The 13833-nt window shown below is 38.7% G+C and overlaps 1 protein-coding gene across 1 annotated transcript in view; it reads right to left on the bottom strand.

The window, feature by feature from the left end:
* GDA (guanine deaminase) overlaps positions 1–13833 on the bottom strand; it is a 73745-nt gene that overhangs the window by 41495 nt on the left and 18417 nt on the right. Inside the window, exon 2 of the mRNA XM_036991295.2 lies at positions 1855–1943. Coding sequence (XP_036847190.2) covers positions 1855–1943 — 89 coding nt within the window. The remainder of the gene's footprint in view (positions 1–1854; positions 1944–13833) is intronic.

Raw genomic sequence — 13833 nt, 5'->3', positions numbered from 1 at the left:
TCCATGCTCACTGGATTCATTTCCAGGCCCATAGCCAGCATATTGCCAAGCCCATAGAGAGGCAGTGGGGAGAGGGGAGAAGGCAGGAGATGTGAGTACAGATGCAGGTGGAACAAAACCCCATCTCTCTGGACTGTGGTCAGCCTCTCTGCCCCAGAGCCTTCAGGGTGACCCAGTTCACAGCTCTGCTACAGTGGACAAGGCATCCACAATCCCCTAGGGACAATCCTTGTGCTAACAGCCTAGGAAATGAGCTCAGAGAAGCGCAGTGGCTTGCATTACAGGTAACAGCTGCAAAGCCGTAGCATGAGGATTCAAGCCATGTGTCCTGATTCCTAGCTCAGTGTTGTCACTCTGTTATTCTAGAGTTACAGGGTCCCCAAGTTATAAAAACGTTTTTTAGAATGAAAATGATTTTTATTAGCTTTGGAACTTTCATTGACTTTGGAAACATATTTGGCCTGAAATAAGATAAAATCTTTGAGTTTAAAAAAGTATTCCCATTTCTGAACCCTCCTACACTGTTGGGAGAATGTAAATTGGTGCAGCCACTGTGCAAAGCAACATGGAGATTCCTCAAAAAACTAAAAAAAGAAATATCATTCAACCCAGTAATTCTGCTTGTAGGAGTTTACCCAAAGAAAACAAAATTCCTGATCTAAAAAGATATATGCACTCCTATGTTTATTGCTGCATTATTTACAATAGCCAAGATATGGAAGCAACTTAAGTGTCTATCAATAGATGAATGGATAAAGAAGATGTGGTGTATATATATATATATATATATATATATATACAATGGAATATTATTCGACCATAAAAAAGAAATCCCGCCATTTGCAACAACATGAATGGACTTAGAGGGTATAATGCCAAGTGAAATAAGCCAGGCAGACAAAGACTAATATCATAAGATTTCACTTACTTGTGGAATACAAAAACAAAACAAAATAAAATGAGCAAAATAGCAGTAGACTTTTAGACATTGAGAAGTGACTGATGGTTACCATGGAGAGGGGTTGGGGTAGGTGGGTAGGGAGAGTAAAGGGGATGAAGGGGCACAAAAATTCTCAGTCACAATATAACTTGGTCACAGGGATGACAGCACAGCATGGAGAATATAGTCGATGGTTCTGTAACATCTTCCTATGTTCACAGATAGTAACTGCACTCATGGGGGTGAGGATTTAATAATATGGGGAACTGCTGAACCACACTGTGCTGTATATTTGAAACCAATATAAAATTGTATATCAATGATACCTCAATAAAAAAAGTATTCCTATTTCTATAAAACAAACCAACCAGATATAAAAAAGAGTAAACCAATTAAAGGAAACACATTTTGAGCAAATATTAAAAATGACTCAAAGTGGTTGGAACACAACATCGCAGTTCAGATGCACTTTTGGAGATGGGACTTATTTAACCCCAAATCTCCCTTCTCTCCCTCCTGACAGTTTATATGTATCATGCTCTCTCTTTATTTCTTTTACGAAAGTCGTCATGACCTATCACTGTCATGCTTATGTATCTGTGCACTTGCTTACTCTCTGTGTTTCCCATGGGCCGCAAACCCTGTAAGGACAAAGACTTTATAAATTATCTTCACCTCCAGATCCTAGTTCTTGTACATAGTAAGCTCAGCAAATGTTTGCTGAAGAAATAACTGAATGATGGCAGCCTCTAATTCTCAAAGTTTCCATCCAGCAACTTTCTGTTCTCTATTTACCTTCTCCTTCCCATATCAACCATCAAAGAAAAAAGCAGTCCTCTGTGTCTGTCAAGGCACTTTTCTCATCCTTTGAGACTAGGCACCCAGCAGCAGGGAAGAGGCTGCCTGTGACTTACTGTTGGCTGAGCTCTCTTACTTCACACGGCTTGAAGCACCATTCTTTGGCCAGCTTTTCTTGTTGGGATGCTTCTTCTAAAAACACGATCTGTAAAGGAAAGAGAGAAAAAAAATCACAAATTAATGAACCATAGTCATTTGTTGTTATTGAATATCTAAATCTTTTTCAAAGGGACTAACCTGTAGTTGAGTTAATCTTAAAAGGTATTTGATACCAAATGGGACAGAGTTTAGAGGCAAAAAGACAGGAGTTTGCCTTTACTTACTCAAAGAAGTAATCTGCAGGAAATGTCTCCTTTTCTGCTATTCTACAGAGACAAGTACAGCTTCAAAAATTCTAATTTGAAGATAGTGGGAATTAAAAATGACTGACTGATACCTATTCCTCCCCACCCTACAAAATGATGAAAGGAAACCATTGCTTATAGAAAATGTACCTCCCTGCAGATGCCTATAAGATTTTTGTTAGGCTGTTATGGGAAACCCAAGTCCAGAGTACAGTAGGATATCATGGGGCAATTTACTAACACTGAATATAATTGCATGTAAAATTGATTGCTTGACAATTGAATCTTAGCATGAATTATGTTGATGTTCTGGTTCCAGACATCTGCGATAAAGATGTCTGCTATATTTTTCTAGCACTGTGTACGAGGCACTAACAGAGTGCTCTCTTACGTGGGCTTCTGAGCCTGTGGGCCACAGCTGGGAAACCCTGGGTGGGTCTCTTAATCTCTCCTGGTCTGGTTTGCCCATCTGCAAACTGGGGATACTGTCGGTACATACATCACAGGGCTATCACAAGGACTAAATATGATAATTTCGATGAAAAAGTTAGCACCTCCCTGGGCAGTTAAATGCTATATACATTATATCTACTGTTGATTATTTTAGTACAGTGTGATTGCTTTCTCTGTAAAAATGGATTGTGAAGCCAGAACAAGAAAGAATGAAATATACATGCTGGAAATATCCTGCTTCATTTTAAAATGTGAGAATAAATGTTTCACAGAACATGAAATACTGAAAAAAACCTGGTAGATAAGATGTATCTAATATAGAATCAAGGCAATATATTTGTGGGAAAAATAGTTTGTGAGACCGAAAATAAAATAAAACAAATGTCGACTACTTTTCAATTCATTGAAGATATCCTTTTTTTTGAAAGTTGAGATTTTTATCAGAAGACAACATGAAAATGTAATTCCTACTAAGGAAAGGTGATTTGATAATTCTAAAAATATATTTGAATCACAAATATCAAAGCAGATGCAGAAGTAATCAAGACCCACAAAAATCAGAATTTATCAAACTCAGAGCTGGTTTACCATTAAGGCTGTAATTAAATAAAATATTTGTAAGGCATTACATTCACACATTTGAAAATACATTTGAAATAAATGATTTTTGAGGAAAATATAATGAAAATTTATTCTGGAAAGACAGGAAAACTGAATGAATCTAGTAACCCTAGAAGAAACAAAGGACATTTTATTAATCCTTTAGGAAAGCTCATGCTATCTAATAGAAATATAATGCCTGTCATAAATGCAAGTGACATCTGTCATTTTTAATTTTCTTATACTACACTAAAAATGTAAAAGGCATCATCAGGTAAATTTAATAATGTGCTCTATTTAACAACATAGGTGGCCATGATAAAAGATTATCACATTAACATGAAATCAACATAGAAGTTATTAATTTTACTCTTTTGGCACTTAGTCTTTAAAACCCAGGGTCTGTTTTGCATTTAAAGTTCGTTTCAATCTGGTCGCTAAATTTTTATCAGATATACTTCATCTGTACAGCTAGGCTTTAGTTAATTTACTAAAAAATGGACCCACATACTCAGGCTGTTCCAAAAACAAGCTTTCCAAAACTGAGATGAGTATCAACTCTTAAACAGAAAATTATATTAAAAATAAAAACAAGAAATAATAAGTTAAAAAACATAGTTCCTCAGTCACACCAGACACATTTCAGGTGCTCAATATGTGCACACGGCTAGCAGCTGCTGTCTTGGGCAGTGCGTGTTTGGAGAATTTCACAGTAGAGCCCTTTCTACCACACAAAGAACATAGCCTTTACCTATGCTAACTAAAGAGCTACAGGGCATGGAAAACAACGAACACCTCTGTTTCCACATCTAGCTCAATCCCCACACCAAAACCTTACACAGCGCGCACACATATATGAACACAAATATGCAGAGAGCAAAAATTACAAGTCAGTGCCATTTGTTGTTTAGTAACACAGATGCAAAAATGATCCCAATGATATACTAGCAATAAAAAGTAAAAATGTATTAAAATAATAATTCAGAATATCCACAGCATGTTAGCCTCAATTGTTTTGACCAAGCAAGACATATCTACCAACTTAGAACAGGTGTCAGTACTGTGGTTGGGCAAGGAGACTGCTAGAATAAAATAAACCTATCAGCCCTCTTTTCTGTTGTCATCATTGACACTCATACCAGAACTGGCCTGCTCATCACATACACACCAGGAATCCTAATCTGTACCATTATCTTCATAAAGCTCTGTACTTCCTGTCCCCAGATGAGTTCCCACCACTCTCCACTTACCAAAAACCTTCACTGTGACCTCTTGTCACTGCCCCTCCGTAAGCAATAATCCCCTGTCTTCAGTGTGTCCTTCTGAGATTCCCCCTCCTAATAACTGGGGCTCTCATCCTGAGGACGTGGCTTCCCTTATGCTTCTCAGATGGCAGGTATTCATATTCATCAGGGTCAGGCAATGAGTTTGGTACCTTTACTACCCACCAGGGCCATTTCCAAACCATTTTCCCTGCAGCTTCCTGCAAACAAAGCTCTTTCAAAACCTGCCCCTTTCAGCTTTCAAGAGAACTTCCCTCACATTTTATTGCTTTCTTTTACCAAACTTGCTCTCAGTTTCTGATTTGTTGATACCTGCCCACATTCTTTGTCTCCACTACAAGCCCTGCTTTTCCTAAAGTATCATCATGGACAACCCTTTGACCCCATGGCCACCTACTTCCATGAACTCATCCTCAGTGACTTGTGCATGAACAAATGAAGGTCATGGACTTCAGGTCACGGCCACACCTTGGACATGTTCATGACCCGTAACTGCTCCACCTCCAAAACTCCTGAAGCACACATCTGACCACAATTTCCTCACTTTCCCGTTTGCCATTTCAACTACTCCAACCCATCTTTCATCCTTTACATTCTCCCCAGTCCATTTTCCTTTTACAGCTTATAGTCCACCCTCTAGGATTTCATGTTTCTTATGTCTTTAAGTCAATAAACATCTATTAAAAGGTCAACCCAACTGAACCCAACTCTGAGCTGCACATGCAAAGCCACACAGCTGTGCAGCAAAGCACACAGCATGGCAGATGGAATGACCATAATCACCGAGGTCAAATGTACCCCTACCAATGCCTGTGTCCAGCCCCTAACATATTTCTCTAGAACTGTGATCTTTACTTTCAATAAACTTACAGAACTAACTGCTTAACCACTGACAGATCATTGCAAATATTTTTTGGTGCTAGATTAATATGTAATTTTTATCAAATAACTCAAAAAGAGCTCAACAATTGATACTGGTATAATAAAACTCCCCAATTTCCCTTCTATTTGATTTATGTGAAAATGTTTCTAAGGATTTACATCTATAAAAAATGAAAATATAAAAAAAAATGATGCTGTCCCTATTTCATTCTAATGAGTAACACTCATCCATAGATAATCCATAGATATATTATCTAGTTGGAGGAAAAAAAGTCTTTTTATTTTAGATTTAACAAATCACCTTTCAAAATGTGTAATACACATTTTTTAATTTCCTTATGGTCCCAGGAAATTTTAAACATTTAAATTTATACACAGAAATTTTATTGCAATGTTGATCAATACAAGACTTTCAAATGTAAAACTACTATATTAGCACAACCTCTAGTGAAAGCAGAACAGAATTAATAATTCAAGAAGAAAAAGGGACTACATAGGATTTCAGATCATTAAAGAGTGAGTTCACAATCATTAAAAAAGAAATTAAGGTAAATATCGAATCACTATATTTTTATTCCATTAGATAAAAGTAATGTCACAGTTCAGTTTTAACACATATATATTTTACAATTTGCTACAATTATGGGCTTTATATGTATTTAAATTCAATAAATATTACATATGCCAACTTTTTGAAGTACAAAAGCATATAAACTGATTCAAAATTCTTTTAGGGGCATATTAGTTAAAAAAAAATGTGAAGAGCATTTCTCAAGTCAACTTATATTCCAGCCCTTCACCATGATACCTTCAAATCCACCTACTTTTTAAATCTCTCACTCCATTTATTTCAAAAGAGTACATCACACATGCACCATAGTGGAAAATTGCTAATAATTTCAAAGTCAGTCAATAAGGGATTGGTTAAATACGACTAAACACTACAGCAACTAAAAGTGGCACTGAAGATCAGTATTTACTGAATAGAAAATTATCCTTGATACAGTTTTAAGGTGCTTTCTAAAATGAAGGTTACTAGAGACCTTGTATGGTGCAATCACATTTTTATAAGAACACAGTATGTGTGCTGGGGAGGTGTGTCTAAATGTGGACAGTGATTATTATCTCTTTACCGTAGAATTTGGGGGTAATTTTTTTGCCTTCATCTTTACAGCCTTTTAGGTTCAAAATTGTTAATAATAAATGTTTTATTATAGCTAAAGAGGTAAAATTCATTCCATTTTATATGAATATGAAAATGTAAAGAAAAAAATGGAAATACAAAAATATAATCTCTAGTCATGGAGCCTATGGCTGGAGAGTGAAGACAGGTAGACAGATACTGAATGAGACCAGGAAGGAAGGTAGCGGACCCTGTGGTTCAGGTGGAAAGACAGTGGGTGTGGTCGGTGGAGGTTTCAAAGAAAAGGCAGAACTCCAAGGATGAGTAGGATTTGGTACTTGGTAAGTATCCAGGGTTAGAGGTAACGGGAAGGAAGAGGTAAACAGTGATAGCAGCAGAGGCACAAAAGCAAAAAGCTACAAGATATGTTACAAACAGGAGTATACTTTAAATACCATTGGAGCAACAGGTTGGAGATAACCTTTATTCACAATCAAGTACTTAACAAATTTTCTTTTCTTGCTCTTATTTGTGTATTCACTCAACAGCTACTGACTGAATGCCCCCTGTGTGAGAAACACTATTCCAGGGAGTAGGGATGGTACATCAGAAGATGACTATAAGATACATTGCATATGTTAATGAGTGCTGTGATGAAAAATAAAGCAAGATAAATGGATGAGATAAAATGCAGGGTGTGATGGGCCCTCTGAGAAATGATGCTTGAGTCTTGTGAGTGGACGGCTTGTATAATCAGGAAGAGCACTGCAGGCAGAGGGAACAGTCGGTACAAGGGCCCTAAGGGGTATATTTAAATGGAATTGAATTAGATGCTTAGCATATTTACAAACATCGGGAATGCTGGTGGGGATACAGAACAGGAACTAGAAGAAGGAGTGGTAGGACCTGGGACAGAGGAGGTAGTCAGGAGCTTTGTAGGCCATGGTACAGACATGAGGTTTATTTTTAGGGAATCCCTAAAACATATCTGGAAAATGAATGTGGCAAAATTACAAAATATCACTGATATTTTCTTTATGAGGCAATGGTTCTTTCATCCTGAGGTCATCTGGTCCTATGTGGCCATTCACTAATTTATTCATTCACCATCTAGTGAGCCCCTCTGAGGGCCCACAACCTTCCTCTGCACAGGCCACCACCGAGGTGCCCGACAAGCACAGACAGAAATCACTCCAAGCCAAGTTTCATGAGCTCATGAGATCACAGATGGTGCCAGCTGGCAGGACCTTCCTCCTCTTACCTCCTTGTTTTCCAGAAGAGGAAGTTGAGTCCCTTCTGTTAAGCAAACAACACCAAGTGCTCTCTTACTGGCAACTGGGGCTATTTAGGATGAACAATAATGAGAATGTTAGGAGTACTAAAGCCAACAGCAGATGAGTAATGACTGTCAACTAATGAAAAAAAATCTCTGCAAGATGAAGGCTTCAAACGTAAGATGGCAAATTTGGGCAAGAGGCCTGTGGCTACCTACAGGACAGAGTAAACTCCTCTTCAGACCATTGTGAAGTAGCTTGGCCAGCTGACAAAATAAGGTAACATATCACAATCCATTAGATAAAGTCCACACGGAGGCACTGCGATGGGATGTACAATCAGAAAAGAATATGAGGCCTCAAAAATTTATGAAGCTTTTTATAATTTTTGCGATGATTTAAAAATAAAAATGTTTAACTACAAAACAAATAATATATTGCACAGAAACAAAATTTTTAAAGTGAAAATATAAGGAAACGTTAAGGACATGAGAGACAGAAAATTTAGGACAATGGATCCCTCAGGGTGGGAAGGGCAAGCGGTGGATGGAAAGGACATCTAGGGGCTTCAGAGGTAACCAACAGTTCATCATGTCTTCATTCTTTACACCTTACATGGGTGTCATAGCTGTTCTTTTTGTATATGAGCAAATATATGAACAAAAACAAATTCTCTGCTCACAATAAACATTATTTTTTTTAAACATCAGAACCTGTACCATATAAAGTGCTCAACCTGGAAATCTGTAGAACAACTAAATGACCAAGAAGGAAAGCTACAGCAGGGGTGGAGGCAATGAGGAAACACAGACCTAAGGCTTATAGCACCCGACACCAGCCAGCTGACCTGAAGTCACATGGGGCCCTTGTTCTCACCAGCAGTCAGTAATGTGCCAGAACAACCTTTACATGCACCTGATAATCTGTGAATGCCTTTGGGATCAAACTGTTACTCTCCACCTTTTTTGTCTCCTAAATGCAGAATCCCTTGATGCTTTAACCAATTGGTGGAACAAGGAAACTGCTTAGAAGGGTGTGTAATTATCGCCAAGCACTGAGTCCAATTCACCACAAATCTCAAAGCTAAGATCAAATGACCCATTTAAGTCCTGGAATCACTAAACAAGATAATAATTTCAGCAGCTGACTCACAACCATCCTCTTTAGAGATTAAATTCAGCAATTGGACAGCTGAGAATGAATTTAAGAAAAGCACTCACTCTGTGCTTTGAAAACTGCAAGGCAATTGTGGGGGCCCGGCCTATGGCCGAGGCTGAGCCCCACTCTAGCTGGACAATGCCCTAAAGATGGCGCCTGCTTCCTGCTCACCACCCTTTCCCCTCTTCCCTGTTGGGGATTGGTCCAGCAGACTTTCGTACCCGTGCACAGCTCGTGCTGCCTGCTTAGAGTGGTGCGTGACACCTATCCGCTTAAAGGTCACGCATGATACTGTCCCGGATTGGTTGGGTGACTGAATATAAGGGAGCCCGCCGGGAGGGAGGGGAGCTGCCCGACAACTGCTGTAACCACCGTGAGAGATTAGAGAATAAAGCCTAGAGAAGAATCAAGACCTTGGGCGTGTTGCTTCGGTCCCTGAAGGGTCGCGACAGCAATATCAACAGTGGAAAATTTTATCTCAACAGACAACATCAGATTCATAGATAATGATACAAAAATGCAGGACTGCACAAAACTACTGGATACACAAGCTGACCCCTTGGGTCATGTTTTTAAAAGCACGAAATCTGCCTTGAAGACCTGTTACAGGTTGAATTGTGTCTCCCCAAAATTTGCATGTCAAAGTCCTAAACACCCGGTAGTCCAGAATGTGACTGGATTGGAGATAAGATCTTTACAGAGGGAATCAAGTAAAATGAAGTCAGCAGGGTGGGCTCTCATTCAATATGACTGATGTCCTCAGAAAAAGGGGACATGTGGCTACAAGAGTCCATGCATAATGGGAAGATCATATTTAGAGAAAAAGGGAGAAGACAACCATTGCCAAGCCATGGAAAGAGGCCTGGGACAGATCCGTCCCTCATGGCCCTCAGAAGGAACCAGCCCTGCTGAGACCTGGATCTCAGACTTCCAGCCTCCAGAACTGGGAGACAATAAATTTTTGTTGTTTTAAACAACCTAGTTTGTGGTGCTATTACAGTAGTCCTAGCAAACTAATACAAGACCCTATGGGAAATGGGGGACTGTAAGACTAAATAAATTAACAAAAGAAAAACACTGCAGAAATCCTCTTTTTTTGAGGTCTGAAAAGTCTGAGGTGCTAATAAATACACTTCACTTATTGAAGAATCAATATTCTGCTGTTTACTAGCTCTGTGGACAAAGGCACATCCCTTAACCTTTCAGATTTAACTTTTTGAAAATATGGTAACAATATCTCCCATCTCCTTTCAACCCTAGAAAGACAAAATATTTTAAAATGGAGATATGTAGAACACTCCATGAACCGTAAAAGTTCTCTGTAAACATAAGGTATTATCAGTAGTGTTAATTTTGATACAGTGACTACAGTGGTATTTCAGGAGAAAACTGCCGACATAGCATGCTTTGGTTACGAGAGTTAATTTTATTGTGCAAGCTTGAAAGAGGTAAACTGCATGACAGCAGAGTTGAAAAAATTCGTATCTGGTTGTATGTCCCCACTTAAAAGGTTTTTTAATAGGATGAGGGAAGCACAGCTGGAAAGCTCTAGAGACATATCACCAACCTCTGCCCCAACCATATTCTTATTAATAGCTTAGATGTGAAAAGAATAACATTTTGGAAGGGATAGTTTGTTTTCTAGACAGGAAAATCAAGTTTTAAAAAGATTTCCACAAGATTAATGATACCAAAATTAAAAAAATAAAAAAATAAGAAAAGATATCCACAGGTGATAACAAGATGAAGCTTCAGAGGAATATAAGTAAAATCTGATACCTACATTTAAGAAAAATCTAATGCACAAGGTAAATATGTCTGAGACTTGATAATAGGAGTTCAAAATAAGCAAGGCAGAATAGTTGTAAAAATAAATTGTAACTCAGGTCAGTTTGCAGAAATACAAGCAGTCCTTACTTTGCATCGTTCTGACATATGTACATTTCAGATAAGATAGTTTAGTTATTAACCAACACAATCCTTCAATAATATGGTTCAAATATCAGTTACCATGGCCTATTAACTTTGACTGCATGAAGTACAAACTTGGCATCCAGCTCTTCAGTCCACACATCACTACATATGTAACAGATGTGCACCATGATCAATGACCAATCATGTCACCTCTTCTAAAGTCTGTGGTGACTGGTCACTGTACTCAGTTTAGGCAGATGGCAAAGAATGTAGATGTATTGCTTCCTTGTCCAGTAGCAAACTATATGGCATTTTTCAAAAATGGGTAATCAAAAGTGAATTGTTTAACAAAGAAGAGAGTAGAGCAAAGAAATGAAAAGTGATTAACACAAGAAGTGAAATTTGAATCTACCAAACATGGATTTACAGATGCAATAGCTGACCATGGTAATGTGGACACTGCCACCCCTCAGGAAACTCTACATCTACAGCCAGAGGAACTTAGCAGAGTTGAACTTACTGACAGCAATGAGGATAGTGACTAAAGATGTCTCACAGGAAGTAACACCAGCAAAAAAAATTCCCATCAAAGGAACTCTCAGAGAAATATCTCATGGATACTTCACCACACTGAGACCTCAGAGAATTAAATGTCAGCAGCTGATATCCAAATTTATAAAGCAGGATGAGATATTCCAGAGCAAATAAAAGGTGCTCACTCTGTATTACAAGATACAGAATGAGAAGAAAAAGGCAAGCACTGTTTAATAAAGAAATAAAACTTCACATCTGCTTCTAATGTTTTAAATTACAATATGTCAAATGAACAGTAGCTTCACTATGTATTTCATTTTCCCATGCATTTAGATCTGAAAGAACACTTTTAATGTTCTGACAGAAGTTTTTAAAGGTCTCAGAATCATCAACTTTTCCCATGGATTCTTACGATTACTTTGTATGATTCCAGTTTCGTGGTCATCTTTCTCAGTCCTGCATCATTGTGCAGTGTGAAAACTGCTTTGTCGTGTCCTTATAGACTGGCTGGTGTACAGAACCAGTTGCCAATTTTCGACTGTGGAGAGATGAACTGAATTGGCATGTTTTTACAGGAGGATGACCAGAGTGTGGAAAAATCCTGAAATTAAAACATGGGATAAAATTCCGAATGGAATTGACAGCATATTCTCTGAAGAAATTGCAGAATAACAGAAAAGCCACCACACAAACGTGCCATTCTAGAGCAGCTAACTAGTTTCAATAATGGAATATTCAGCAATAGAGTTTTCAATTCCATGAATAGAAGAACCTTCTAACAATTAAAAGTAGATATAAATGGAATTCACTGACTCACAACATAATGAACTCCCCATAGCTGCAAGTGCCAAGCAGAGGCTGACTGACCATCTGTTAGCTATGTTCTGGAAGAAATTAATTTCTATACAGGATGAGAGGAGAGGGTCCATCCACAGCTCAACATCCAAGTGAAGGCTCCAAAATATGTCCACAAATCCTTTGACTGTCTTCTCTTCAAAAGGTGAAGTCTAGTTCCTTCCCCCAACCTTGAAGTAGGCCAAACTTAGTGACATGCTTAGAATAAAGCATTCATGGTGCTACGTGACTTCTAAGGCTAGCTAATAAAAGGAGAGCTTCCACCTAGCTCTTGCACTCTTAGATTATTATTCTAGGGGAAGCCTCCAATTTTGCCAAGAGGAAACATAAGCCCCAGGAAAAGCTCTTGTGGGGAGAAATCTAGGATTGCTTTCAATAATTGCAGGCTCTAACTTACAGTCATGTGGATCAACTTGAACCTTGAAAGCAGATCCTTCAGCCTGTCAAGCCTTCAGACGACTGCAATCCTGGTCAACATCTTGACTGAGACCTCATCTGAGATTTTGAGCCTGAGTCTCTCAGCTAAACTGCTCTTGAATTCCTACCCAAAGAAACTGTAAGGATAAGTCATTGTTGTAAGCCCCTATGTTTTGGAGTAACTTGTTATGCAGTAATAGCTAACCAATACAATCCATTTGGTTTATGTACATTGCAGACTTAAGAAGCCTGCTCACACAGCCTTTCTTGTTTCCTTGTTTCCTTCCTTCCTTCCTTTTTTTTTTGCCAGTTTCCTTTTAATAGACTCAAAGCACAATTTCCAAAAACTAGTTCCTATCATTGAGGAATAAATGATTATACAATGGTAATCTGTTAAAAAAGTAAAAATCAGAGAAGGAATCTAAAATTAACTCCTCCCACTCTGCCTGGTAATCACTCCACATTCAAATCTGCTGCAGAAGATTAATGCAGATGTCACAAATCTTAAAGTTCTTTTTAGCAGAGAAGAGGTCCTTCAACAAGTTCACCTTTCAGTTGTAAATGCTCAATGAAAAAATACCTGAGCCCTTCCACCCTTCATATATGAAGGAACCATTTTCTTCAATATGGCAGCATATTGCTCACCCAACTGCTCACCCAAACTTAAAGATCCAGCCCAGACAGTTATGAGCTCCAGATCCACACATTTGACATTTTCCTTGATATCTTAACAGTATTTCTCACAAGGCTCTTCAAAGTCAACGTATCCAAAATATGGTCCATGATCTCTTCCCATACCTAGTCCCTGTCCAGCGTTCCTGTCTAGAGAATGAGACCACATCAATCCAAGGAACAATCCAGAAACCACTGTTACATCTCTCTCTTGCCACCTGCTTAAAACCTCAGTGGCTTTCCACTGCATTTATGATGAAGAAAAAAAATTTATAACATGGTCTCCAGGGTCCTGGGTGGTTTGGCACCTCCCTGCCTCTCCAGCTGAATTCAATCCCAGCCTAACCCCATGCTTCGCTCCCCACTTCCCCTTGCTTTCTCTGCTCTCCCACACTGTGAGCGCCCTCCTCTCTCCATCCTGACACACAACCCTCCCATAGTAAGGGTCACGTTTCCTTGCCTCTTGCCCAATTAACCCCCAACTCATCTTTCCTGTTTCAATTTAGCTGTCCTTCCTTAGGATGCC

The sequence above is a fragment of the Manis javanica genome, chromosome 2 (assembly GCF_040802235.1).
Source record: "Manis javanica isolate MJ-LG chromosome 2, MJ_LKY, whole genome shotgun sequence".
Lineage (NCBI taxonomy): Eukaryota > Metazoa > Chordata > Mammalia > Pholidota > Manidae > Manis > Manis javanica.
Note: the sequence above shows the minus strand (reverse complement) of the source record. Positions and strands in the feature narration are given on the sequence as shown.